We start from the raw sequence: 26,991 nt of genomic DNA on the forward strand, positions 1-26,991 counted from the left end.
GGCCTCCCAAAGTGCTGGGATTACAGGCGTGAGCCACCGCGCCCGGCAGATGTCTTTTAAAAGCATATGTATGTAAAAAAAAGAAAGAAAAACAGAAAAAAAATGAGAAAATACGTACGTGTCCTTTTTTTTGTTTTGTTCTGGAGATGGAGTTTCACTCTTGTTGTCCAGGCTGGAGTGCAGTGGCACAATCTTGGCTCACCGCAATGTCCATCTTTTTGATTCAAGTGATTCTTCTACCTCAGCCTCCTGAGTAGCTGGGGTTACAGGCATGCACCACGATGCCTGGCTAATTTTCTATTTTTGGTAGATATGGGCTTTCCCCATGTTGGTCAGGCTGATCTCAAACTCCTGACCTCAGGTGATCCACCCACCTCAGCCTCCCAAAGCTCTGATTACAGGCATAAGCTACCGCACCTGGCAAAAATACATCCATGTGTTTTAAGGTTAAGCAAAGCAGTGGGACTGGAGAAAGAACAAAGAAATCTACCTGGCTGTGATCAATTGGTTGTAAACACCACTGTGCTCAGACCAGCCAGCTGATTTTTTTTTTTTTTTTTTTTTTTTTGAGACAGAGTTTCACTCTTGTTACCCAGGCTGGAGTGCAATGGCGCGATCTCGGCTCACCGCAACCTCCGCCTCCTGGGTTCAGGCAATTCTCCTGCCTCAACCTCCTCAGTAGCTGGGATTACAGGCATGCGCCACCATGCCCAGCTAATTTTTTGTATTTTTAGTAGAGACGGGGTTTCACCATGTTGACCAGGATGGTCTCGATCTCTTGACCTCGTGATCCACCCGCCTCGGCCTCCCAAAGTGCTGGGATTACAGGCTTGAGCCACCGCGCCCGGCTTTTTTTTTTTTTTTTTTGAGATAGAGTCTTGCTCTGTCACCCATGCTGGAGGGCAGTGGCGTGATCTTGGCTCACTGCAACCTGCAACCTCCCAGGTTCAAGCAGTTCTCCTGCCTCAGACTCGTAAGTAGCTGGTATTACAGGCCCCTGCGATTATGCCTGACTAATTTTTGTATTTTTAGTAGGGATAGGGCTTCACCATATTGGCTAGGTGGTCTCCATCTCTTGGCCTCAGGTGATCGCCACGCTTGGCCTCCCGAAGTGCTGGGATTACAGGTGTGAGTGATGTCTAGGAGCTTCCCCTCTTCTCTTTTTCCTTGTACAATGTGTTGAAGAAACCGGTTTCTGCAGCCTGGATTTTTGGCTGTGCCTCAGGGCTGACACCTCCATAGTGTCACTTCCGTGGTTCTGTGAGTGTGTCCTACTTGTTTCCTATAAATTCATCGTTGGGGAGGACATCCCATTGTTCTGGAGGTTATCTGGACTGGCACTGCCCTAGGTGTAGATGTCATCAGCTCAGGGCCCCTTGCTCTGAAGTCCACTTCCTAGTGCTGGGTGCCACTCACCCTGGCTGGGGGTCACCTGGGTCTTTTGGCATCTTGTGAATGCTGGGGTCCAAAACTGGGCACATATGAGAGACTCAGTAGGTCCTTGGTTCACTGATGTAAAATATTGGAGCACCCAGGGCCTTGCCCTTTCCCACCTGTACCCCTGAATGATAGGAGAGTGTGGGGGAGTCTAGGGATAGGAGGTGCATCCGGATCATATACGGAACACTGTGACTCAGCACTAAAGACAGTGACCCCATTTAAACATGAGCAAGGGTCACTCACACCTGTAGTCCCAGCAGTTTTGGAGGCCAGGGTGGATGGGATCACTTGAGTCCAGGAGTTTGAGACCAGCCTGGACAACAGGGCGAGACCCTGCTCTCTAAAAAATAAAAAACATTGGCCAAACATGGTGCTGTGTGCCTGTGGTCCCAGCTACTCAGGAGACTGAGGTGGGAGGATTACTTGAGCCCAGGAAGTCAAGGCTGCAGTGAGCTCTGATCACACCACTGTACTCCAGGCTGGGCGACAGAGCAATATCCTGTCAAAAAAAAAGGCCCAGGATATGAACAGAGGTTTCTCCAAAGACGACACACAGTTGGCCAACAGCGTGTGAGAAGATGCTCATCCTCCTTAGTCATGAGGGAAACACATCAAAACCACGGGCTGGCCGGGCGCAGTGGCTCATGCACTTTAGGAGGCCAGATCGCTTGAGGCCAGGAGTTTGAGACCAGCCTGGGCAACACAGCAAGACCAACAAACAGATAATAATGGTGGCCCCTGTAGTCACAGCTAGTTGGGAGGCTGAGAGAGGAGGATCTCGAGTCCATGAGCTTGAGGCTGCCGTGAGCCGTTATTGTGCCACTGTACTCCAGCCTGGATGACTGGGAAACACAGTCTTAAAAAAATAGGTTGGGCTCTGTGGCTCATGCCTGTAATCCCAACACTTTGGGAGGCTAAGGTGGCAGGCCGATCACCTGAGGTCAGGAGTTCAAGACCAGCCTGGCCAACTTGGCGAGACCCCATCTCTACTAAAACTATCAAAATTAGCTGGGCCTGGTGGCGTGTACCTATAGTCCCAGCTACTTTGGGGGCTGAGGCAAGAGAATCGCTTGAATCCGGGAGGCGGAGGTTGCAGTGAGCCAAGATGGCTCCATTGCACCCCGCCTGGGAGACAGAGCAAGATTCTGTCTCGCAAAGAAAAGATCTGGGAAAACCCTGCACCCTCTCCCTCACGGTGGCTGAGCCAGGCCCTGCACTGAGCCCTCTGTGTTCTCATCTCTCTGTGCCTCATCATGGTGCTGCAGAGTTGGAGCCACTCCTGGTCCCATTTTACAGACCAGGAAATTGAGGCCTTGAGGAGTTGTGATGGAGGTGATTTCATCAGCATGCTCTGGGGCAGACACCTGGAGCCGCACAGGGGGCCTAGGGTGCACACTAGTGCTCCGGTTCATAGACAGACGGAGGTGGCAGTGGTGCACCTGAGTGGGGCTGAGATGTGCTTAGACTCCCGAGGTTCAGCTGCTTGGGTGCTGCCAGCCCCTCCCACCTGCCCATCCTGGGCTCATCCCTGTTCTGTCCCTTCCCTCTGGTTTCCTGTTCAGTTTCAGGAAGGAGGCTGGGAAACCAGGTATAGGAAATTTGGGCCCCGAAGTCATACCTGGGTTCACATCCCAGCGCCTCCACTTCCTATGTGACCTTGGCTCAGTCTCTCAGCCTCAGTTTCCTTATCTGTAAAGTGGGCCCCATGATGAGATGCGCCCTGCAGGGCAGTGTAGCACTGACCAGGCTTAGCCACGGGCAGCCCCGATAAGCATAAGTTGTTAATGTGGATCCATTGGTCCCCTCGGGGGTTCTGGGGGACCACTCCCCTGTCTTCCATGCACTGGGACACCTGCCCTGCCATAGAGCAGAGTGTAACAGCCTGAGGGTGAGAGCTGCCAAGAGTCAGGCACCGTGCCTGTGCTCCGACTGGACGCTGGCTGACAGGAGCCAGAGCACCCTGGACGGGTGGACTCCTATGCACCCCTCAGCACTCAGTCTCGGTGCTTTCAGCACAAGGCCATGGGGCTGTGGGGGGATCACAAGACCCGGCCTGCTCCTGCTTGCGACTGCATCTGGGTGTTTGCGTGTTGGTGCCTTCTGACGAGTTTCAGTGTGTGAGACATGCAGAGCTGGGAAGCGTTGCAGAGCTGTGAGCACCTCCGTTGCTCCTTTTGTTCTTTTGACCTAAGCTGGCACGTGGCACTGTTTCAGTTTTGCTCAGTGCCTGCCACGATGTGTGGACTGTGCTGCATCCTTGCTGTTATATCGTGGCAGTGTGTGCTGTTGCTGGTGGGCACCAAGGGCCTTTGGGAGCTTTGGAGAGCTTGTGCTAAGCCTGAGCCTCAGTGTCCCCCTTCCCGGCTCCCTGTGGGCTCTTCCTGAGCCAGGAGGTCTCTGCGAGGGCCTCCTGCTGGAGCCGGCTCCAGGGATCTCCTCTGCCATCCTGGTCCACAAGCGGGTGATGCGCTGCCGCCATCTTGTTACAGTGGCCGGGCACCACTGCCAAATGTGGGTCCTGCATCTGCAAGCCCTTCCCTGGGTCCCCTAGGGCATGGGTCCCTCGGGACCCCTAGTGGCTCTGCCACTGCCTGTGCTCCCCCACTTTGGGGTGCCCACTCTCCCCCTGCTCCTGGGGGAGACCCTGCCTAGGGTCTGCTCTCCAGCGGGAAGACACTTTGGAGGGAGATGCATGTGTTCCTTTCTGGAGCTCTGCGGTGACCACAGGAGCCCAGCCTGCTCAAGGCCCTGGAATGAAAACATCCCGTGCCGTCTGGGGTGGTGGGGCCATCCGGGCCTGGCCGGCGCTCTGCTGCCTGTGCTCCAGCTGGCTGAGGCCCGCATGTCTGCGGGCAGGCTCAGCGGCGGGGGCGCTGCAGTCTCCCTGTAGAGCGAGCGCAGCTGGAAAATGCAGCTCACGCCCTTTCCCAGAACACCTCGTTCTTCATGGCTTGGCAGCTGTCCTTGCCAAGGGGCCACGGTGCCCAGACTCTGGTGGCAGGAGAAGCACTACATCTGGGGCTGAGGTGGGCTGGGCCCTTCCCTCCCTGCAGCGCTCAAGGCCCAGCCCTGGCCCAGCATGGCATTGCTAACCATAGCAGCTCCCATGGTCTCAAGACAGCCTGGGTCCTGTGAGGCCACCTTGGAAAGGGCTTTGTCCCCAGGCAGGGGCAGAAGCCAGCTCTTCCTTCTGGTTGAGGCAGGAATGAGGCCAGTGCTGGGGCAAGGCCTATGCCCAGAGAGCGTCACAGCCCAGGGAGTACAGGGTCTCCCAGGTCCTGAGGCTGTCCACTGTGCTTCATCGCCCTGGCCTCAGACTGGCTTGTGCCGTTGGCTGTGCCCATAGCTGAGTGGGTGATGGGATTGCAGCTTCCTGGCCGGATCTGTGCTGCTGCCCTTTCCAGGGCACCACTGCCCCCACGCAGCCTGGCACATATGTCCCTCTTTGCCTTGGCTTCCTCCATTGACACACTGGACCCTGCTGGCCACCCAGGGACATGTCTGGGGGATGATGTGGGGGAAGGAGGAGGGGCCCCTGAGCCTCAGTGTGCCCATCAGGAGCACAAGTCCGGTGCAGCGCTTGCCCGTGTCGGCTGTGACAGGTCGGAGTAGAGAGGGATGTGTGGGGATCATAGCGCCTGGCTCCGTGTGGGCTGTATGCAGGGGCACCAGGAGCTGGCCCTCATCCTCCCCTTGACCCAGAAGGGTGGCCCTGACCCCAGCTGCAGGTGGGCATGCCTGTGAGGTGCTCTTGTTCCCATACCCCACAGGCGGGTTCGTTTCCAGACGGCCCTCTTTGAGCTGGCTGTGTCTTTCCGACACTGCAGACACCCTTTTCCTCTCCCTCCTTCAGGCTCTGAGGCTGAAGTCTCCACCCTGGTGCCGCCTGCCTGTGGGTTCCAGAAGGACCTGAGGCTGCCCATTTCCCCCCGAGTGTCTTATCCCGGGGACAGTCCAGCCGTGGGAGGGCTCTGTAAGGACAGAATGGCCCACTGGGCGTGGGGCTCCCTGACTAGTCACACCCTGGGACCGGGACCTAGAGACCCTTGTGTAGGGCTCTACTGCCTGGGCCCTGCCAGCCTCATCCTCCGTCCAGAGGCTGCGACCCCCACCCCTCATCGGACCGGGAGTGCGGCCGGCCTCCCTGGCCCTTCCCAGGGAAGCGGTAGGAGGAGCCAGCAGCCGTCTGCCCACCCCCGGGCTCTGCTGTTTTCCTTCAAATCAGCGCTGTCCCAAACTGCAGCCTGTTAATTTAAACAGGATCATTTCCGGCCTTGGAAAACGCCTCACTGGCCTTAAATAGAAGGGAGCACAGCACAGAGGGAAACAGATGAGGTCATAGCTCGGCTGGCCCAGCAAGGAAGGGGCCGAAGTGGGGGTGGCACCGTGGCCCGTCCTCTGTCCTCTCCAGCACCCATACTGCAGCCCCTCTCCTCGCCCTGGGCCTGCTCTAAGGAGGGACGGGCCTGGGGGTCCCCTTGCTGGGTTGAGGGGAACTGTCTCTTCCAGGAGAGGATGGGCCTGGCAGGGGGCATGGGGCCTCCCTGGGTCTGGCACCCCATCCTGCCCCTGCCGAGGGAGGAGCAGTTACATAAGCTCCACAGGCGGCCCGTCCGAACCGGTCCCCCCTGCCCAGTTTCCAGCGAGGCGGCCAGTTTGGGTGGGGGCGCTGGGCCTGGCACACGCCTACGGCTGACCACACGCGTCTGGAATGTGCAGATGTTTTCTTGGGGGCTCTGGCCCCCAAACCCCACACATCATCTAGCCTGGGGGTTGGGTACCTGGGCCTTTGAGCTTCCCTGCAGAGGGGGAAACTGAGGCTGCAGGGCTCTGAGATGTGTCTGGCGTGTCTGGAGCCTTTCCCTCTGCCGTGAATTGGGAGGGCTCTGGGAGCTGCCCCACACCCAGGGAAATTCTCCTCAGGCCCACGGTTGCATGCTCTGACCCCGGCTTTCCCTGCCCAGTAGTGCCGTGGGGCAAAAGGCCTGGCCCCCGCCAGCCTCAGGCTTCAGCCACCCTCATGCCAGCCATGGCAGAGCCCAGGAGGAGGGCAGGAGAGCCAGCGCCTGTCTGGGAGTACCCCTGAGGGTACTGGGGCGATGGGCGAGGGTACTGGGGCGAGGGGGCTCAACCTGGGGCCTACACACCCAGGGGGCGGGCAGACCTGTTGCAGCATGTGACCCCGGCCCCACCTGTGACAGGTATGGAGAGGCAGCTTCCAAGCCTGGCCAGACCCTCTTCCCATCCTGCTCCTGCTCCAGGATGTGAAAGCGTGCTGGGGAGGGGTGAGGACCCCCACTGTGCCCCACATACTTGGGACTTACTTCTCCTCCCAAGGTTGCCCCAGCATCCACTAAGGAGCCCGCTGGGTCTCACACTAGGATGGTCCTGACTCCTCCTACTTTGCAGATCGGATGCTTGGCGCCCGGGCCCCTTGTGTCCCTGGGCTGAGGCACCGTCCTGCCTGCCATGGGAGTGTACTTCTCTCAACAAGCCTGGCCTCAGCCTCCCTAGTAGCACGTCCTGGCCCTTGGGCACCCCTCAGGCCGTCCCTGTGCACCTGGCTTCTACCTTTCCAACTAATAGTAGGAACTAGGGTGGGGGGCACTGGGTTAGCAAGGTCTCGGGATCCCAGAGGACCCGGCGCTCCACTCGATGCTCCTGCCTGGGCTTGGGGCTGCCAGATGCCTGGGCCCTGTCATGTCCTCCATCCTTGCAGGGAACCAGAATGTGGGGGTGGGGCATCAGACAGCCACAATGATGTCACCCGGCGGGTTCGGAGGAAGCCTGAGGCGTGGGGTGGGGGGTTTGGCCCGAGGCCGCCTGGCCAGGCCTTGGCGTTCCCCCAGAACAGCAATGGCAAAAGCAGATGGAGACGTGGAAAAGTACGGGAGCAGGTGGGGTGAAGACTCCACAGGAACCTGTGCCAGTCCCTGTCCCTGAAGCGCACACCTACCATGTCCTGCCTGGGGCAGATGCTCCCACACCCTAGGGGGCTGGGGGGCACACCTGGCTCCTGCCTCAGCCCCAGCTTGCTTCCACTGCCCTGGGCCCTGGGAGCTCGACCGAATGTGATCCCTAAGGCCTTGCTGCTTTTTCTGGGCCGTGGGCCCGGGTGAGGGCTGGAAGAAGGGGGCAGCCTGGAACCTAGCGTGCAGAGAGTGCGTGGCCAGCACCCGTGACAGCAGGTAGGGCCGCCTGCTGGCGTGGAAGGAATGTCCATGGCACTCCTGGGCCTGGTCCGCAGTGGGGCAGGCAGGGGTTGGGGGGGACTCTGGAATTCTCAGCTGACCTGCCCCCACCCCTGCCCTGACTTGTCAGCTCCCAGCAGCAGCCACTCTTGATGGATTTTCCAGAAAATGGGGTGTGGCCACACATCTTGAGACTTTTACTTCTTTCCTTCCTCCTGAGGCCTGGGTGGGAGCTGCTCCTGTGTCTGGGGACAGGTACCCAAGCCTGTGCCCCCTCCCCGGGGCAGCATCACAGCTGTGTCCCTTCCTCAAGGCCTGGCTGTGCTCACCGTGGCCTCTCCAGCACCCCTCACTCCCCATTCTCCAGGCTGCCGCTCCTCGGGACCCGCAGCCTCATTTCTCCCTGAAGTGTAGCTTTTGCTGTTGCGGCAGCCACATGGAAGTCCCTCCTCAGGTCTGCCGTTCTTCATGGTGCAGTGTCCCCTCTGGTGTGGTGCTTGGCCATTGGTTGGGAGTCCGGCTGCTTCACTCAGCCTGGGGAATGGCCTGTCTTTGGTCTCCCAGCCACCAGCCTGTCCCACCCCACAGAGGGGATGGTGTGGACACCTAGCAGTGCTGCGGTGGCCCACCCATCCTTACGTGCAGTGAGGAGCATCTCAGACTGTGCTGGGAGAGATGTGTCCTGACTTTGGTATAGAGGAGGGGATGGCAGAGAAGCTGGGTTCAGTTAGGGGGTCAAGAGGTGACCCTGGCAAAGGGGCTGTTCCCTGTGACCCCAGCCCCCAGCGCCTCTTTCCTCCTGGAGCCTAGGGTACCGCATAGGCTCTCTGAATGTCCACATCCCCTGGGGGAAGGGAATGCACCCTAAGCATGCCCCCCAATCCACAGATGGAATGAGAGGCTCAGGGAGCCAGGTGCCCAGCATCTCATTTGTCTGGGCACCCGGCTTGGGTGAGGCCCTGGCTCCACTGTCAGTGGTTGGTGCTGCTTCCTGGAGTGGAGGAGGCTTTGGCTGCTCTGTCCCCCTAAGCTGGGGTGGCCCCTGGTCCTTTTCTTTGTTGGTTCCCCTCTGAAGCCCCTGTCCTGGCCCCTGGCCCAACCGGGCTGCCTGTGTGTATGTGTCTCCAGTGCCAGGCAGGCCATATGTGCGTCTCTCCCACACCGGGCAGCCTCGCTGTGTGTGTACGTCTCCCGTGCCGGGCAGGCTGCTATGGGAACTCCCATAGGAGGAGCAGGGCTGGAGGCTGGCAGGGGCCAGGCTGGTGCTGAGGGATGGAGGCCGTCCTGTCTTGGGCGTGGCTGCCAGGTCGTAATTGCTGGAAGAGCAGATCTAGGTGGAGGTGCCTGCTCGGTCACACGTGGGGAGGGTGACACCTGGGGAAGTAGAGGTCCGTGGTGGGAGGCTAGGACTCAGGGGCCTGGGGAGGGAGCCACAGTCCCTGTGCCAGGAGCACTGCTGTGAGTACGTGGGACCAGGAGGGGCTCCCAGGGTGAGCAACAGGGTGACCCCGGAAGTGCTCGTGTAGTGTAGTTCTTGGTCTGCCCTGCTCTCTGGCTTCTCACCATCTCACCAGCACCAGGACCTCGTTTATAACTTAAGCTCTGAAAAGAGAAACATGCTACCTTGTGGTTTTTATTACTTTTTTCCAATTATTACTGACATCGAATGTCTTCTTCAGGCTTATGACAAATTGTACTGCTTTTCTTAATTGCCTTTTTCTTGTTTTGGAGCTTATTTTCTTTCTTTTCTTCCTTCCTTTCCTTCCTTCCCTTCCTCCCTCCCTTCTTTCCTTCCTTTGTTAATTGCCTGTTTCTGTTTTTGGAGTTTCGTTTCTTTCTTTTCTTTTTTTTTTTTCTGTTTTTTGAGTTGGAGTTTCACTCTTGTTGCCCAGGTGGGAGTGCAATAGTGCTGTCTCGGCTGATTGTAACCTCTTCCTCCTGGATTCAAGCGCTTCTCCTACCTCAGCTTCTTGAGTAGCTGGGATGCCCAGCTAATTTTCAATTTTTACAAAATTGGCCAGTGGGTGGGAGTCCGGCTCTATGTTGGGGGCTGTGGGCAGGGGATTTTGTATTTTTACAGATTAGCTGGGCAGTGTTTCTCCATGCTGGTCAGGCTGGTCTCAAACTCCTTTCTTTTTTCTTTTTTTTTTTTTTTTTGAGATAGAGTCTCACTCTGTTGCCCAGGCTGGAGTGCAGTGGTGCTATCTCAGCTCACTGCAACCTACACTTTCTGGGTTCGAGCATTTTTCCTGCCTCAGCCTCCAGAGTAGCTGGGATTACAGGCCCATGCCGTCACACCCAGCTAATTTTTGTACTTTTGGTAGAAACCGGGTTTCACCATGTTGGCCAGGCTGGTCTCGAACTGCTCACCTTGAGTGATCCCAAGCCTTGGCCTCCCAAAGTGCTGCGATTACAGACATGAGCCGCCTGGTCTCAAAGTCCTGACTTCAGGTGAGCCACCTACCTTGGCCTCCCAAAGTACTGGGATTATAGGCATGAGCCACTGCACCTGGCTTCTTTCTTTTCTTTTCTTTTCTTTCCTTTTTTTTTTTTTTTTTGAGACAGAGTCTCGCTCCGTCGCCCAGGCTGGAGTGCAGTGGTGCGATCTCAGCTCACTGCAACTTCCACCTCCCCGGTTCAAGTGATTCGCCTGTCTTAGCCTCCCAAGTAACTGGGACTACAGGTGCCCGCCACCATGCCCGGCTCTTTTTTTTGGTATTTTTAATAGAGACAGGGTTTCACCATGGTGGCCAAGATAGTCTCGATCTTTTGACCTCATGATCCCTGTCTTGGCCTCCCAAAGTGCTAGAATTACAGGTGTCAGCCACCTTGCCTGGCCTTCCTTCCTTCCTTTTCTTTTTCTTCTTCCTTTTCTGCTTTCTTTTCTTTCAAGACCAGGTCTTACTCTTTCACCCAGGCTGGACTGCAGTGACTCAATCATAGCTCACTGCGGACTTGACCTCCCAGGCTCACCCCACCCAGTAGTTGGAACTACAGTTGCACACCACCATGACTGGCTAATTCTTCTCTTCCTTGTAGAGGTGAGGTCTTGCTATGCTGCCCAGCCTGGTCTCAAACTCCTGGCCTCAAGCAGTCCTCCCTGCTCCGCCTCCCAAAGCACTGGGATTACAAGCATAAGCCACCACACCCATATTCCATTTTTTCTTTTTAACTAGAATAGTTGACTTTTTTTTTTTTTTTGCCTGTACATGAAGTAAGGGTATTTTTGGCCTGTAATATGTCATCTAAGTTGTTGGTGCTTTTCTCAGCTTGTTATTTGTTTTCCAGTTTTACTTATATTTTGTATGGAAGCTGTGTATTTTAGATGGAATTAGGTTTGCTTGTCTTTGATGTTTTATTTATTTATTAGGTATCTATTTATTTACTTTTGAGGCAGGGTCTCGGTCTGTCACCCAGGCTGGAGTGCAGCGGTGTGATCTCAGCTCACTGTAGCCTCATCCTCTCTGGGGCTCAAGTGAATTTCTCACTTCCACCTCCTGAGTCCTTGGGACTACAGGCACGTGCCACCATGCCTGACTAATATATATTTTTTGTAGATACAGGGTTTCACTGTGGCCCAGGGTGTTTTTGAAATCCTGGGTTCAAGCGATCCTCCAGTCTCAGCTCCCACAGTGCTGGATTACAGATGCGCCCACACCCGGCCGTCTGGGATGTCCCGTTTCTCCCGGGTTTATACCTCAAGAGGGCGTCTGCTCCCCTGCTCACTGGTAGCCTGGTAGTGAGCTTGCTTCTCACACAGTCATGCCTGGTTGTGGCCTAACAGTGGGACCACTCTGCTGGGCACAGAGCCAGAAATGGGGGGCCTGGGCTCTGTGCAAGAGCTGTGGACAGGGTATGGGAGGCCTTGGTATTGTGGGGGGGCCTGTGGACAGGGATGGTAGGCCTTGGCTCTGGCAGGGGCTGTAGGCAGGGGATGGGGTGCCTTTTGGGGGGGCTGTGGGCAGGGAATGGGGGGCCTTGGCTGTATGGGGTGACTATGGACAGGGGATGGGGGCTTGACTCTATGGGGGGGCTATGGACAGGTGATAGGGGGCCGCAGCTCTATGGGGTGACTGGACAGGAGATGGGGGGCCTTGGCTCTGTGGGGTGACTAGACAGAGGATGGGGGGCTTGGCTTTATGGGGTGTTTGTGGACAGGGGATGGGGGCTTGACTCTATGGGGTAACTGGACAGGGGAAGGGGGGCTTGGCTCTATGGGGTGACTGTGGACAGGGGATGGGGGACCTTGGCTTTGTTGGGGGCTGTAGACAGGGGGTGATGGGGTCCTCTGCTCTGAGGATGGGACTGTGGACAGGGAATGGGAGGGCCTTGGTGCTGTGTGGATGGGTTGGGGGTCTTTGCCCATCCTGGCCCTGGGTGGACAGGACCGTGTGGCACTCGGCATAGGGCTGATATGGGTACAGAGGGCTGAGGCCCCCGGGCCTCTCTTGGCTTGGTTTCCCTAGATGAGTGTTCATTTGGGTCTTCCATTAGAAAGGCCCCTCCTGACCCCTCAGAGGGGAGCTCAAGGGTGGGAGGCCACAGCTCAGAGGTGTTGGCAGTGTCCGGGGTGGGCCCAGGGATGGCCTCCTGGCCTACTAGGAGCTCTGGCCTTGACCCATGGTCACTTGCTCCTTAGAGACGTGTCCCACAACCTGCTCCAGGCGCTGGACATCGGGCTCCTGGCGAACCTCTCGTCACTGGCAGAGCTGTGAGTGTCCCCCGGCCACGCCAGCATGTGGGGCTCACTCCCGATGGGCTGGCCGCCTCTCGCTGCTTGGCTGCGGGGACTTCCGTCATACTTGCCAAATCCCTTCTCTCTTCCAGGGACATAAGCAACAACAAGATTTCCACGTTAGAAGAAGGACTGTTTGCTAATTTATTTAATTTAAGTGAAATGTAAGTTGTGGTTCTTTTGGTGGATGTCACTGGTTGGACCCCAGGCCCCTTCTGCCTTCCAAGTTGGTCCGTGTCTCCTCTTAGATTTGAGACGAGATCCTGGGGGCAGTTTGCTGGCCAGCTTGGAGCCCTCCAGGGCCGGCTTGGTCGGGGCAGGGGAGGCTGTGCTGTCACGGGGTGCTCCAGGGCCTGGGGCTGGTGTATACCATTCCCACCAGACCTGGTCCCCACACTTGCCCTTCCCCTGCAGAAACCTGAGTGGGAACCCGTTTGAGTGTGACTGTGGCCTGGTGTGGCTGTCACGGTGGGTGAAGGAGCAACAGGTGCAGGTGGTGCAGCCCGAGGCAGCCATGTGCGCTGGGCCTGTCTCCCGGGCTGGCCAGCCTCTGCTCAGCATCCCCTTTCGGGACAGTGGCTGTGGTGAGTGCTGGTAGGTGGGGCCGGCTCAGTCCTTCCCTGCTAGGTGGGCCCTGGGCCCTGCAGGCACTGGGGAACAATCTCTAGGGTGGGGCTTCTGGCCAAGGAGCAGCATGGGAGCCCTGAAGGAGGGTGTGGGTGAAGCCAGGAGGGGTGGAACCCAGGGTCCAGCGGCTGCCTCTTCTAGGTGAGGAGTATGTCGCCTGCCTCCCTGACAACAGCTCGGGTACCATGGAAGCAGTGGCCTTTTCACCTGCCCACAAGGGCCTGCTGGAGCCCGAGGCCTGCAGCGCCTTCTGCTTCTCTACTGGCCAGCACCTTGCAGCCCTCTCAGAGCAGGGCCAGTGCCTGTGTGGAGCGGCATCCCCTAATGCCTCCTCTGCCTGCCTGGCCCTCTGCTCCAGCCCTCTCCCACCCCCTGCCCCTGCCTGTGGGGGCCCCACCCTCCTCCAGCACGTCTTCCCTGCCTCCTCAGGGGCTGCCCTGGTGGGGCCCCACGGACCCCTGGCCTCCGGCCAGCCAGCAGCCTTCCACATTGCCGCCCCCCTCCCCATCACTGCTGCACACTGGGACTTCGGGGATGGCTCCCCCAAGGTGGATGGCGCAGGCCCGGTGGCCTTGCACCGCTACATGCTGCCTGGGCGCTATCGCGTGACGGCTGTGCTGGCCCTAGGGGCCGGCTCGGCCCTGCTGGAGACAAATGTGCAGGTGGAAGCAGTACCTGCCACCCTGGAGCTTGTGTGCCCATCCTCAGTGCAGAGTGACGAGAGCCTCCAACTCAGCGTCCGGAACCGTGGCGGCTCAGGCCTGGAGGCCACCTATAGCATCGTGGCCTTGGGTGAGGAGCCTACCCGAGGTGAGCGCCTCCTCCCATCTCCCCTTCCTCCCCAGGGCCGTGTGAGTGGGGCAGAGCCTGGTATCCCTGTCTCGGGTCCACATTGACCGTTGATACCCTTATTCCCCCCGGTCCCCAGTGGTGCATCCGCTCTGTCCCTTGGACACAGAGATCTTCCCTGGCAATGGGCACTGCTACCGCCTGGTGGTGGAGAAGGCGGCCTGGCTGCAGGCACAGGAGCAGTGCCGGGCCTGGGCGGGGGCCGCCCTGGCCATGGTGGACAGTCCTGCTGTGCAGCGGTTCCTGGTCTCCCAGGTCACCAGGTGCCTGCCCCCCACTCGTCAAGGGGACATAGGTTGAGGGATCTCTGAAGCACTGGTGCAGAGCCCATAGTTGGGTAGGCACAGGATGAGGGAGGGAGGAGCTGGGCCGGCCGGCCACCTGTCAGTTCTGCAGATGGAGAGGTGAATGCGAGCTGGGGCAGTCTCTGGGCACTCCTGGGGCTTGCCATACGGGAGGTGGCCTGCATGGGGAACCCTGTTGGTTCCCACAGGCCCCATGGGTGCTTACACCTCTCCAGGCTCTGAGCCTCAGTTTCCCCATCTGGAAAGGGAGACCCTGTTGGGGCACCCCAGTGGGCTACTGAGAGTGTGGGAGGATGGAGGAGTGCCCTGAGCCCTGTGCCGTCCCACACCTGCCCACAGGAGCCTGGATGTGTGGATCGGTTTCTCGGCTGTGCAGGGGGCGGAGGCGGGCCCAGCGCCGCAGGGCGAGGCCTTCAGCCTGGAGAGCTGCCAGAACTGGCTGCCTGGGGAGCCACACCCAGCTACTGCCGAGCACTGCGTCCGGCTGGGGCCCACTGGGTGGTGCAACACCGACCTGTGCTCAGCGCCACACAGCTATGTCTGTGAGCTGCGTCCTGGAGGTGTGCGGGGACCAGACAGGGGCCTGAGACACTGGCTGTGGTTAGGGGTCTGCCAAGTGCCCGTGGAGCCTGAGCTTCGGTGGAGGGGATGGTGGGGGGCTGTTGGGCGGCTCGGTCCCCAGTCTGTTCACTCTGGATGTCCCAGTGTCTTGGGCCCGGACCCAGAGCCTCACTGCACACTTGCCACCCCAGGCCCAGTGCAGGATGCCGAGAACTTCCTTGTAGGAGCGCCCAGTGGGGATCTGCAGGGACCCCTGATACCTCTGGTGCAGCAGGATGGTCTCTCGGCCCCGCGTCAGCCTGTGGAGGTAGCTGGCCCTCTGCATTCTAGAACCTACCCTTCTGCCCCTGGAGACCTTGCCAGCCCTGCTTACTGTGGGTCTCTCTCAAAACCTCTGGGGCTTGAATGTTGCTTGTGCCCAGTATAGATGGGCTGAAAAATCTCGAGCGCAGAGAGGAAAGCATTTAATCACATTATTCTGGCAAATGCCAGACTCCCCAGGCCTTTTCTCTGAGTGTGAGTTATTCCTAAAAGCCAGGTCAGGCAGTTTCCACCCTAGTCTTCCTCGCGAGCGACAGCATCCAGGCTTGTAGTGGGTTTGATGGCTTGCTTCCTTCCCTCTCGTCTACCTTGGGGAGTTGAGGTGAGGGAGTCTGGGCTTTGGCCTGGGGTGTGGTCTGTGGAGCTGAGGTGGCCCCTGCCCACCAGGTCATGGTATTCCCGGTCCTGAGTCTTAGCCAAGAAGCCTTCCTCACCACAGCAGAATTTGGGACCCAGGAGCTCCTGCAGCCTGCCCAGCTGCGCCTGCAAGTGTACCGGCCCCTCAGCACAGCAGGTGGGACCCTTGAGTGGTGGGCGTTGAGGGCTTGGGGTGGCCTCTCTGAGCTCTCACATATGCTGGTCCTGTGGCCACCAGAGTGGTTCCTAGTCTCAGATGGACAGAGTAGGGGTTCAGAGACACCAGCTCGTTCCAAATGTCCTGGGGATGGATCGGGTGGGTCAGTCGGCTGGCTGGAGGCAAGGGCACAGCACTGAGCTGGGAGTGCTGCCGGGTGAGACCTGTTCTCACAGCAAGGCCAGGCTTGTGGGTGCAAGCAGGTAGGCATCCCCAATGATGGCCTGTGGGCAACTTAGGGCCCCGATACTTTCCCCTCCTCACAGGGACCCCGGAGAATGGCAGTAAGCCTGAGAGCGGGTTCCTGGATAACAGGACCCAGCCGGCCCCCGAGTGCATGCCAGGGGGACGCTGGTGCCCTGGAGCCAATGTCTGCCTGCCGCTGGATGCCTCCTGCCACTCCCAGGCCTGTGCCAACAGCTCCACGTCAGGGCCAGGGCTCCCCAAGGCCCCCTACACGCTATGGAGGGAGTTCCTCTTCTCCGTTCCTGCGGGGCCCCCTGCACAGTACTCGGTGTGTGGCTCTGACCTAGATCTGTACCCTGACCTCCTCAGGTCACCTGCCTGTCCACCAGACACACCCAGCCTGCAGGTCCCTCCCAAGTCCCTGCCACCTCTGACCTCCAAACTCCAACGACCTCTGTAGTGCCCTGGCCGCCCTCCCAGTGGGAGAAGCTCTTGTCCCGGTCCTTGGCATGAGCTGTGCCTCCTCTTTCCCTCTCCGGGCATGGTCATTCCCTCTTGCCTGCTGGGTCTCGGCCTGTGTCCTTTCCCTGTGTGTCCTTGTCTGCACCTGTCCTCTGCCTGTCCCTGCCATGATCACCTTGGGGGAGGCTCCATGAGGCGTGGTCGATGGTGCTGAGATCCCCAGCGCAGAGCCCTGCCTGTCCACCTTCACCCCTCGTGCTGGGGTCCACGGGCCATGACCACGAGGATGTGCTACAGCCCTGCCTCCCTCTCTGCAGGTCACCCTCCGCGGCCAGGATGTCCTCATGCTCCCCGGTGACCTCGTGAGCTTACAGCACGACGCTGGCCCTGGTGCCTTCCTGCACTGCCCACTGGCTTCCAGCAGCCCTGGCCTCCAAGCCCCGTACCTCTCCGCCAATGCCTCGACCTGGCTGCCCCGCCTGCCCGCCCAACTGGAGGGCACTCGGGCCTGCCCTGCCTGTGCCCTGCGGCTGCTTGCGGCCACAGAGCGGTTCATTGTGCTACTGGGCCTCAGGCCGAACCCTGGGCTGCAGCTGCCCGGACGCTATGAGGTCCGGGCTGAGGTGGGCAATGGCGTGTCAAGTCACAGCCTGTCCTGCAGCTTCAACGTGGTCTCCCCGGTGGCTGGGTTGCGGGTCATTGCCCCTGCCCCCCACAATGGCCACCTCTATGTGCCCACCAATGGCTCAGTCTTGGTGCTTCAGCTGGACTCTGGTGCCAATGCCACGGCTACAGCTCGCTGGGCTGGGGGCAATGTCAGCGCCCGCTTTGAGGCTGCCTGCCCTGCCCTGGTAGCCACCCTCGTGCCCGGCTGCCTCTGGGAGACCAACGATACCCTGTTCTCAGTGATAGTGCTGCCCTGGCTGAGTGAGGGGGAGCATGTGGTGGAGGTTGTTGCGGAAAACAGCGCCAGCCGGGCCAATCTCAGCCTGCAGGTGACGGCGGAGGAGCCCATTTGTGGCCTCCGAGCTACGCCCAGCCCCGAGGCCCGTGTGCTGCAGGGAGTCCTAGTGGTGAGTACAGCGGAGGCTCCGCCGCCTGTTCCCAGGCAGTGCCCCCAGACGGGTGCTCACAAAGCACGAGGCCTGGCTTCCCAATGAAGGCGGCAGCTCAGTTATTGGGGATGTTGGTTCCAGGCGGGTCCCGCTGGCCGACTCATGCTACTTGGTGGCTCTAAATTCCTAGAAAGTCGCAGCTCCGACAGTGGTTCCACTTATGCATTCTGTTGTCCCGTGAAACAAATCTAAAACTCTGCCCTCCAACCCCTTATGAACCCCCATGAGTCTCTCGCACCCTCTGTGGTGTTCTCGCCTGACTGAAGCGAGGGGTTTTTGAGGTGGAGTCGGAACTCCTGATGGCAAACTGTCGGCTGTCTGCGGTGCCACCATGCTGGGTACATGGGGAACAGAGTTGTCTCTGTCCTGGGGGTATCTGCCTCTGCACTAGGGGCCTTGGGAGGGGCCGTTTCTGATGGCCCCAATGTGACCTGTGCAGCCTGTCCCAGGCTTCCTCTGCTGAACCTATTCTGTCAGGTGATGTGGGTCCTGTTGCTGGGAGGCCCGTGTGCCTCCCTCACCATGCCAAGCTCTCTGGCTGAGGAGCTGGGGTAGGAGCTCTGGGTGGGTTTGAGAGGCTCAGAGAGAGGTGGACTCTTTGTAACTGGTACTAGGTCTGCTTTACAGATGGGGAAACTGAGGCACAGAGAGGTTTAAGACATAACTAGTGCTATCGGGCTGGAGGCTGGAGAGCTGGACACTCAGTGCCCCAGTCTGGACTTGGCTTCTGTGGCATGTGGCTCCCCGAGCCCCAGCCACCTTCCCTCTGTGCCCTGCATGGGACTCTCCAGCCCGATTGGAGGTGTGTCCAGGAGGCGACAGGCTGAGGGCAGAGTGGTTTCCCACAGAGCCTGGGCTGACACCAGTACCCTCTGCAGAGGTACAGCCCAGTGGTGGACGCTGGCTCAGACGTGGTCTTCCGGTGGACCATCAACGACAAGCAGTCCCTGACCTTCCAGAACATAGTCTTCAATGTCATTTATCAGAGCGCAGCAGTCTTCAAGCTCTCAGTAGGTGGGCGGGGGGCTGGGAGGGGAGGGGATGGAGGTGGGGTGAGAGGGAATGGGCAGGGTGAGTGGGTGGGGATGGGGGGGGCAGGGGGAGGAGAAGGGGGTGGGCTCCTCAGTCACCTCTGCCTTCCCTCTGCTTCCTGCTGCCAAGGATGCTGTGGCGGCTGTGGGTGAGTGCGGGGAGAAGTGCCAAGTGGGGTTGGGCCTCCCACCCGCCGCTGGTGCCCACCAATGCCTGTCCCCACAGCTGACGGCCTCCAACCATGTGAGCAACGTCACTGTGAACTACAACGTCACCGTGGAGCGGATGAACAGGATGCAGGACCTGCGGATCTCCACAGTGCCGGCTGTGCTGCCCCCCGACGCCTCGCTGCTGCTGACGGCGGGCATCCTGGTGGACTCGGCTGTGGAGGTGGCCTTCCTGTGAGTGCCTTGGGGGCCTGTTGGGGGCGGGCACCAGGCTCTCCTCCCAGCCCCAGCTGTGGGACGCCACAGCAAGGGGCCGTTTTTCTAAGCCTCAGTTTCCTTGTCTGTTGGGAGGTCCTGGGTTCACAGGAGCCCTTGAGGCTGCGTAGGAGCTGGGAGAGGCCCCACAGCACAGCGGGTGCACCCTGAATGGAGGACCAGGGTGTGACTGTAGGGTGGAGCCTCAGCTGGGACCCAGGCATCCCCTGCTCCACAGGCACAGCCAGCCCCATTCACCTGTCCGCCACCATGCACCCATGTCCTGGTCCACTCACTGCCTGCCCACTGCCCTGGCAGGTGGACCTTTGGGGACGGGGAGCAGGCCCTTGGCCAGTTCCAGCCTCCGTACGACGAGTCCTTCCCGGTTCCAGACCCTTCGGTGGCCCAGGTGCTGGTGGAGCACAATGTCACGCATACCTACACTGCCCCAGGTGAGGGCTGAGGGGGTGAGGGGATCGATGCCTTTCAGGCCGTGAGCATGGGGCTCCCCAATCTCCCAGAGTCAGCCTGCCTCCCTCCCCCCCAATAGCCCTCACTATGACCCTACCTGGGCTGATGGCTTTGGCCCTGGCTGGGGTGAGGGAGGGGCTAGGTGGAGGTGGGGAGTAGACAGGGAAGCTGGGCCCTCTGGTCTCCCCAGTCTGGCTCTGGCTGCTCTGCTGCCCCGAGTGCAGCTGCGCTTGGAGGTGGTGCCATCCTCACCTGCTGGCCCTCAGTGCTGTGGCACCTGTGCTGCTTCTGGCATGTAGCCTGGGAGCGAGGACCCTCAGGGCTGGGCCATAGGTGCACCATTCACCCTTGAGCTCCTCAGTCGGGGGCTTCTGCTGAGCGGGTGGGGAGCAGGTGGGGGTGCCACTGTCACCCACTTGGGCCTGTCCCCACAGGTGAGTACATCCTGACCGTGTTGGCATCCAACGCCTTTGAGAATCTGACGAAGCAGGTGCCTGTTAGTGTGCGTGCTGCCCTGCCCTCGGTGGCTGTGGGCGTGAGCGACAGCGTCCTGGTGGCTGGCCGGCCAATCACCTTCTACCCACACCCGCTGCCTGCGCCTGGTGGTGTTCTGTACATGTGGGACTTCGGGGACGGCTCCCCGGTCCTAATGCAGAGCCAGCCGGCCACCAACCACACCTATGCCTCAAGGGGCATCTACCATGTACGCCTGGAGGTCAACAACACGGTGAGCAGTGTGGTGGCCCAAGCAGACGTTCGAGTCTTTGAGGAGCTCCATGGGCTCAGTGTGGATATGAGTCTGGCCGTGGAGCAGGGCGCTCCCGTGGTGGTCCGCGCCTCGGTGGAGACGGGCGACAACGTCACGTGGACCTTTGACATGGGGGACGGCACGGTGCTGTCGGGCCCCGAAGCCACTGTTGAGCACGTGTACCTGCAGGCGCAGAACTGCACGGTGACTGTGGGCGCGGCCAACCCCGCCGGCCTCCTGGTTCGGAGCCTGCATGTGCTGGTCTTCGTCCTGGAGGTGCTGCGCATTGAACCCGCCACCTGCATCCCCACACAGCCTGACGCGCGGCTCAAGGCCTATGTTACCGGGGACCCAGCCCACTACCTCTTTGACTGGACCTTCGGGGACGGTTCCTCCAACACGACTGTGCAGGGGCGCCCGGAGGTGACGCACAACTTCACGCAGAGCGGCACATTCCCCCTGGCACTCGTGCTGTCGAGCCGCGTGAACAAGGCACATTACTTCACTAGCATCTGCGTGGAGCCCGAGGTGGGCAATGTCACCCTGCGGCCAGAGAAACAGTTCGTGCGGCTAGGGGTCGAGGCCCGGCTGGAGGCGTGCGTGTGGCCCCCATTCCCCTACCACTATGCCTGGGACTTTGGCACCGAGGAAGCCACCTCTGCCCATGCTGGGGGCCCCAAGGTGACGTTCACCTACCGAGACCCAGGCTCCTATCTGGTGACAGTCACCGTGTCCAACAACGTCTCTGTTGCCAATGACTCGGCCCTGGTGGAGGTGCAGGAGCCTGTGGTGGTCACAGACATCAAGGTCAATGGCTCCCTCGTGTTGGAGCTGCAGCAGCCATACCTGTTCTCCGCTGTGGGCTGCGGGCGACCTGCTAGCTACCTGTGGGATCTGGGGGACGGTGGGCAGCTTGAGGGTCCTGAGGTCACCCATGCCTACAACAGCACTGGCGACTTCATTGTCAGAGTGGCTGGCTGGAATGAGGTGAGCCGCAGCGAGGCCTGTCTCAACTTAACGGTGAAGCGGCGAGTACGGGGGCTTGTCATCAACGCCAGCCGCACGGTGGTGCCCCTGAACGGGAGCGTGAGCTTCAGCACCTCGCTGGAGGCCGGCAGTGATGTGCGCTACTCCTGGGTGCTTTGTGACCGCTGCACACCTATCCCTGGGGGCCCTACCATGTCCTACACCTTCCGTTCGGTGGGCACCTTCAGTGTGATTGTCACAGCTGAGAACGAGGTGGGCTCCGCCCAGGACAGCATCTTCATCTACGTCCTACAGCTCATCGAGGGGCTGCAGGTGGTGGGTGGTGGCAGCTGCTTCCCCACCAACCACACAGTGCAGCTGCAGGCCGTGGTCCGGGATGGCACCAACATCTCCTACAGCTGGACTGCCCGGCGGGAGGGAGGCCCGGCCCTGGCTGGCAGCGGCAGAGCCTTCTCACTCACCACGCTTGAGGCCAGCACCTACCATGTGCAGCTGCGGGCCACCAACATGCTGGGCAGCGCCTGGGCCGACTGCACTGTGGTCTTTGTGGAGCCCGTGGGGTGGCTGATGGTAGCCGCTTCCCCGAACCCAGCTGCCGTCAACATGAGTGTCACCCTCAGTGCCGTGTTAGCTGGCGGCAGTAGTGTCCTATACACTTGGTCCTTGGAGGAGGGACTGAGCTGGGAGACCCCTGAGCCGTTTACGACCCATAGTTTCCCCACACCTGGCTTGCACTTAGTCACCGTCACGGCAGGGAACCAGCTGGGCTCGGCCAACGCCACCATGGAAGTGGCCGTGCAGGTGCCTGTGAGTGGCCTCAGCATCAGGGCCAGCGAGCCGAGTGGCAGCTTCGTGGCAGCTGGCTCCTCTGTGCCCTTCTGGGGGCAGCTGGCCACGGGCACCGATGTGAGCTGGTGCTGGACTGTGCCTGGTGGCAGCAGCAAGCACGGCCCGCATGTCACCATGGTCTTCCCAGAGGCTGGTGCCTTCTCCATTCGGCTCAACGCCTCCAACGCCGTCAGCTGGGCCTCGGCCACGCACAACCTCACAGTGGAGGAGCCCATCGTGGGCCTGGTGCTGTGGGCCAGCAGCAAGGTGGTGGCACCCGGGCAGCTCGTCCACTTTCAGATCCTGCTGGCTGCTGGTTCAGCCGTCACTTTCCGCCTGCAGCTGGGTGGGGCCAGCCCCGAGGTGCTCTCTGGGCCCCGTTTCTCCCGCAGCTTCCCCCACATCGGAGACCATGTGGTAAGTGTGCAGGGCGAGAACCATGTGAGCTGGGCCCAGGCACAGGTGCGCATCGTGGTGTTGGAGGCTGTGAGTGGGCTGCAGGTGCCCAACTGCTGTGAGCGGGGCATTGCCACGGGCACTGAGCGGAACTTCACAGCCCGCGTGCAGCGCGGCTCTCGGGTCGCCTACGCCTGGTACTTCTCGCTGCAGAAGGTCCAGGGTGACTCCCTGGTCATCCTTTCGGGCCGCGATGTCACCTACACGCCTGTGGCCGCAGGGCTGCTGGAGATCCAGGTGCGCGCCTTTAACGCCCTGGGCAGCGAGAACCGCACGCTGGTGCTGGAGGTCCAGGACGCCATCCAGTATGTGGCCCTGCAGAGCAGCCCCTGCTTCACCAACCGCTCAGCGCAGTTTGAGGCCACCACCAGCCCCAGCCCCCGGCGCGTGGCATACCACTGGGACTTTGGGGATGGGGCCCCAGGACGGGACACAGATGAGCCCAGGGCTGAGCACACCTACCTGAGGCCTGGGGACTACCGTGTGCAGGTGAATGCCTCCAACCTGGTAAGCTTCTTCATGGCACAGGCCACGGTGACTGTCCAGGTGCTGGCCTGCCGAGAGCCAGAGGTGGACGTGGCCCTGCCCCTGCAGGTGCTGATGCGGCGTTCCCAGCGCAACTACCTGGAGGCCCATGTTGACCTGCGAGACTGTGTCACCTACCAGACCGAGTACCGCTGGGAGGTGTACCGCACTGCCAGCTGCCAGCGACCAGGGCGCACAGCTCGCGTGGCCCTGCCTGGCGTGGACCTGAGCCGGCCTCAGCTAGTGCTGCCACGGCTGGCACTGCCTGTGGGCCACTACTGCTTTGTGTTTGTGGTGTCATTTGGGGACACGCCACTAGCACGGAGTATCCAGGCCAACGTGACGGTGGCCCCCGAGCGCTTGGTGCCCATCGTTGAGGGTGGCTCGTACCGTGTGTGGTCGGATACACAGGACCTGGTGTTGGATGGGAGCGAGTCCTATGATCCTAACCTGGAGGATGGCGAACAGACGCCCCTCAGCTTCCACTGGGCCTGCGTGGCTTCGACACAGGTCAGCAGGTGCAGGGCTGTTCTCCCTGCTACCTCCTCCGCCGGTGACCTCGAGGCTGGGGAACACCCAGCACACCACTAGGGTTGGCCTGTCCCAGCATGGGGAGGAAGTCTCCCGAGCTGTGCCCTGGGCTGGGCTCCACTTTGAGGCTGGGTGGGACTCTCACACCACATGACCCCTTGTTCTTGGCCTGCAGAGGGAGGCTGGCGGGTGTGCACTGAACTTTGGGCCCCGAGGGAGCAGCATGGTCACCATTCCCCGGGAGCGGCTGGCGGCCGGTGTGGAATACACCTTCAGTCTGACTGTGTGGAAGGCTGGCCGAAAGGAGGAGGCCACCAACCAGACGGTGGGTGCTCCCCGCCCCTTGGCCACACTCCTGACACCCCAGCACTCCTGCTCATCAATGGTTTTCTGTATTTTAGTGCTTGCAGAGGCTGTGCGCTCTCGCCCAACTTTCTGTTGTTTCGATACAAATTGTATTTAACAAAACAGCCTGCTTCAGCTTTGCTTCCTTCCAAACCTGCCACAGCTCCATGTAAAATCTTCAAGCCACACAGTCTCCCAACAACACCAACAGTGAGAAACAGCCTCTTCCCACCCCGGAGGCAGCCACTGTCCCGAGCCTGTGCCCCTGTTCCTGGATGCAGTGGGCCGGTTCTCACCCCCGAGATCCCCTCTCGGGATGGCCAGGAGGCTCGCTGACCCTGAGCTTGTGGTGGCTGCTCCTGCTGCTGTCAGGCAAGACCTGCTGGTGCCCCAGAGCGAGTGTCTGTCTCCCAGGCCCTACTTTCCTCAGCTGGCCTGATCGTGGTCCTGCCCAGAGGGGTTGGCTGTGGGGAGGGTGTGGGAGCATGTTCCATTCTGGCTCAGCCTCCTGACCCAGGCCCTCGACCAGGACTGCCCCTGAGAGTCAGGGCTGCGAGGAAACCGTGGTGCTCAGGCCTACGTATGTATTTCTTCACACGTGCACCTCCCAGGGCCCCTCAGCGATCACCGCCTGCTTCCTGCCAGGCTCCAGCTGGGTGCAGGACACCTGAGCACACGCCCTGGGGTCCTCTGCCCTGTGGATGAGCTTCTGCCACCTAGGTTGGGAGGTGGAAAACCAGACGACTGTGCCAGGAGGGGCTGAGCTCACCGGCAGCAGCCAGTCCCCTGGGAATCCTGGAGTTTGAGAGCAGCATTCTCCATGGGTCCCCCAAATCTTCCAGCATGCTAGGCAGACATGGGCTGGAGGTAACCCCAGTCTCTCCCCAGGTGTTAATCCGGAGTGGCCGGGTGCCCATTGTGTCCTTGGAGTGCGTGTCCTGCAAGGCACAGGCTGTGTACGAAGTGAGCCGCAGCTCCTACGTGTACCTGGAGGGCCGCTGCCTCAACTGCAGCAGCGGCTCCAAGCAAGGGGTGAGCACAGAAATGGGTGTGGCCGGGTTGGGGTTGGGGGGTCCCACGGCCTAGCAGTGGAGCCTGCAGGCAGAAGTAGTGTTGGCAGGGCAGGGTATTCCACCCCCTCACCACCCCTCCTGCGTGCAGCGCTGGGCGGCACGCACCTTCAGCAACAAGACGCTGGTGCTGGACGAGACCACCACATCCACGGGCAGTGCGGGCATGCGGCTGGTGCTGCGGCGGGGCGTGCTGCGGGATGGCGAGGGCTACACCTTCACACTCACGGTGCTAGGCCACTCGGGCGAGGAGGAGGGCTGCGCCTCCATCCGCCTGTCCCCCAACCGCCCGCCGCTGGGGGGCTCATGCCGCCTCTTTCCCCTGGGTGCTGTGCACGCCCTCACCACCAAGGTGCACTTCGAATGCTCGGGTGAGTGTGGGCCTGTGTGGGGGGCGCGGCAGGAGCTCCCCACTCAGTGATGCCTCGGGGCCCTCCCGTGATGCCATGGGGTCCTGCAGGCTGGCAGGATGCAGAGGACGCCAGCGCCCCACTGGTGTACGCCCTGCTGCTGCGGCGCTGTCGCCAGGGCCACTGTGAAGAGTTTTGTGTCTACAAGGGCAGCCTCTCCAGCTATGGGGCCGTGCTGCCTCCAGGCTTCAGGCCACACTTCGAGGTGGGCCTGGCTGTGGTGGTGCAGGACCAGCTTGGAGCTGCTGTGGTCGCCCTCAACAGGTGAGCTGGGCCTTGGGAGGGTGCCCCTGAGACTGCCGCCTGCTCACTGCCCCCCTCCACTCACCACCTGCTTCAAATCGCAGGTCTCTGGCCATCGTTCTTCCAGAGCCCAACAGCAGCGCAGTGGGGCTCACGGCCTGGCTGCACGGGCTCACAGCCAGTGTGCTCCCGGGGCTGCTGCGGCAGGCTGACCCCCAGCACGTCATCGAGTACTCGCTGGCCCTGGTCACCGTGCTGAACGAGGCGAGTGCAGGCGGGGAGGGGACTGCACGTCTGTTGCATGCATGCTGGGGGACTAAGACCCATGCTTTCCGGAGCCTTGCAGAAGGCTCACCCCAGGTCCCACAGACAAATCCAGTGACCTTGAAGCAGCACCCTTTGCTCCCAGCAGCCACACCTACCAGGCCCTCCCCGGTGCCCGCTTCCCAGTGCCTCCCGCTCCCAGGAGGGCCCCTGTGTGTGCCCTGTTTTCCCCACGAAGAAACAGCTCAGAGTCTCAGGTCGTTCCACGTCACGCAGCATCTGATGTGTAACTGACCCCAGGAGTTGTGGGTAGCTGCCAGTCTCCTTCCTTGCTGACAGCGCCCTGTGTCCCTGCCTTCCCCAGTACGAGCAGGCCCTGGACACGGCAGCAGAGCCCGAACACGAGCGGCAGCGCCGAGCCCAGATACGGAAGAACATTACAGAGACCCTGGTGTCCCTGCGGGTCCACACCGTGGATGACATTCAGCAGATTGCCGCTGTGCTGGCCCAGTGCATGGTAGGACGGCCCCACCTCCCATCCAGCCCCACATGCCTGCCTGGGCACTGGGTCCAGCCACCGGGGTAGACGGGCAGCTTGGCCAAGGAGCTGAGCCTCCCAGCCTGGGCTCCTTTCCACCGTAGCCCTCCTTGGCCTCTGACCTGCCTTGGCAGCCTTAGCCATTCTCCTGCTGTCGCTCATGAACCCAGGGTGCCTCTGGGGGACTGAGGGGTCAAAGAGGGGCCCAGATGTAGGGAGGGGCTGGGAAAATGCTGCTCTGTCCACTCCCTTTCCCTCCCCTCCCTTCCCCTTCCCCCCACCCCCAGTGGTCTTGCAGCATTCCCCTGGCACGCCCAAAGTTTCTCTCCCCTGAGGCACCTGCTACTATAGCCCAGGCTCAGGGGTGGGCAGGACACATCTAATGGGGGCACTGTGTCTGTGCGGCAGGGGGCTGACTCGAGAGACTGGGGCAGGGCGGAGCCCTGGGAGGAGAGGTGTGAAGAGAGCTTTGCAGCTGGAGCTACTCTGCTGTCTGGTGGTGTCCCTGGCTGTGCTGTGGCTGGGTCTGGATGCTATCCATGGCCTTGGCAGCCGCCTTGCTCTCATTCGTGTGAAAAGGTGCCCTGTTTGGCTGGTGGGCCTTGTCACATGAGCCCAGGTGGAGACCCTGGGTCAGGAGGAGCCACAGAAGGCACTTAGCAGGGAGGCTGTGAGGGGTCTAGTCTGGCAGGCTGTCCAGCTGCAGGGCCAGGGGCGGGAGCTGGGTGAGGACACGTGTGAGAGGAGAGGAGGAT

General features: G+C 60.6%; 1 protein-coding gene across 9 annotated transcripts in view; it reads left to right on the forward strand.

The window, feature by feature from the left end:
* PKD1 (polycystin 1, transient receptor potential channel interacting) overlaps positions 1–26,991 on the forward strand; it is a 45,240-nt gene that overhangs the window by 3,164 nt on the left and 15,085 nt on the right. For 6 of the 9 annotated variants that reach the window (XM_032268172.1, XM_032268175.1, XM_032268174.1 and 3 more), the window contains exons 2-21: positions 12,271–12,342; positions 12,459–12,530; positions 12,781–12,950; positions 13,135–13,803; positions 13,922–14,105; positions 14,487–14,707; positions 14,900–15,015; positions 15,417–15,543; positions 15,870–16,117; positions 16,569–17,324; positions 18,245–18,376; positions 18,624–18,799; positions 19,139–19,272; positions 19,726–23,345; positions 23,542–23,691; positions 24,600–24,743; positions 24,873–25,152; positions 25,242–25,455; positions 25,539–25,698; positions 26,063–26,215. In XM_032268172.1, coding sequence (XP_032124063.1) covers positions 12,271–12,342; positions 12,459–12,530; positions 12,781–12,950; positions 13,135–13,803; positions 13,922–14,105; positions 14,487–14,707; positions 14,900–15,015; positions 15,417–15,543; positions 15,870–16,117; positions 16,569–17,324; positions 18,245–18,376; positions 18,624–18,799; positions 19,139–19,272; positions 19,726–23,345; positions 23,542–23,691; positions 24,600–24,743; positions 24,873–25,152; positions 25,242–25,455; positions 25,539–25,698; positions 26,063–26,215 — 7,798 coding nt within the window. Of the gene's footprint in view, positions 1–12,270; positions 12,343–12,458; positions 12,531–12,780; positions 12,951–13,134; positions 13,804–13,921; positions 14,106–14,486; positions 14,708–14,899; positions 15,016–15,416; positions 15,544–15,869; positions 16,118–16,568; positions 17,325–18,244; positions 18,381–18,527; positions 18,547–18,623; positions 18,800–19,138; positions 19,273–19,725; positions 23,346–23,541; positions 23,692–24,599; positions 24,744–24,872; positions 25,153–25,241; positions 25,456–25,538; positions 25,699–26,062; positions 26,216–26,991 lie in introns of those variants that run through there. The other 3 variants (XM_032268179.1, XM_032268180.1, XM_032268181.1) reach the window with 3 other exon arrangements.

Source organism: Sapajus apella, unplaced genomic scaffold (genome assembly GCF_009761245.1).
Source record: "Sapajus apella isolate SASKATOON/1434 unplaced genomic scaffold, GSC_monkey_1.0 scaffold175, whole genome shotgun sequence".
Taxonomy (NCBI): Eukaryota; Metazoa; Chordata; class Mammalia; order Primates; family Cebidae; genus Sapajus; species Sapajus apella.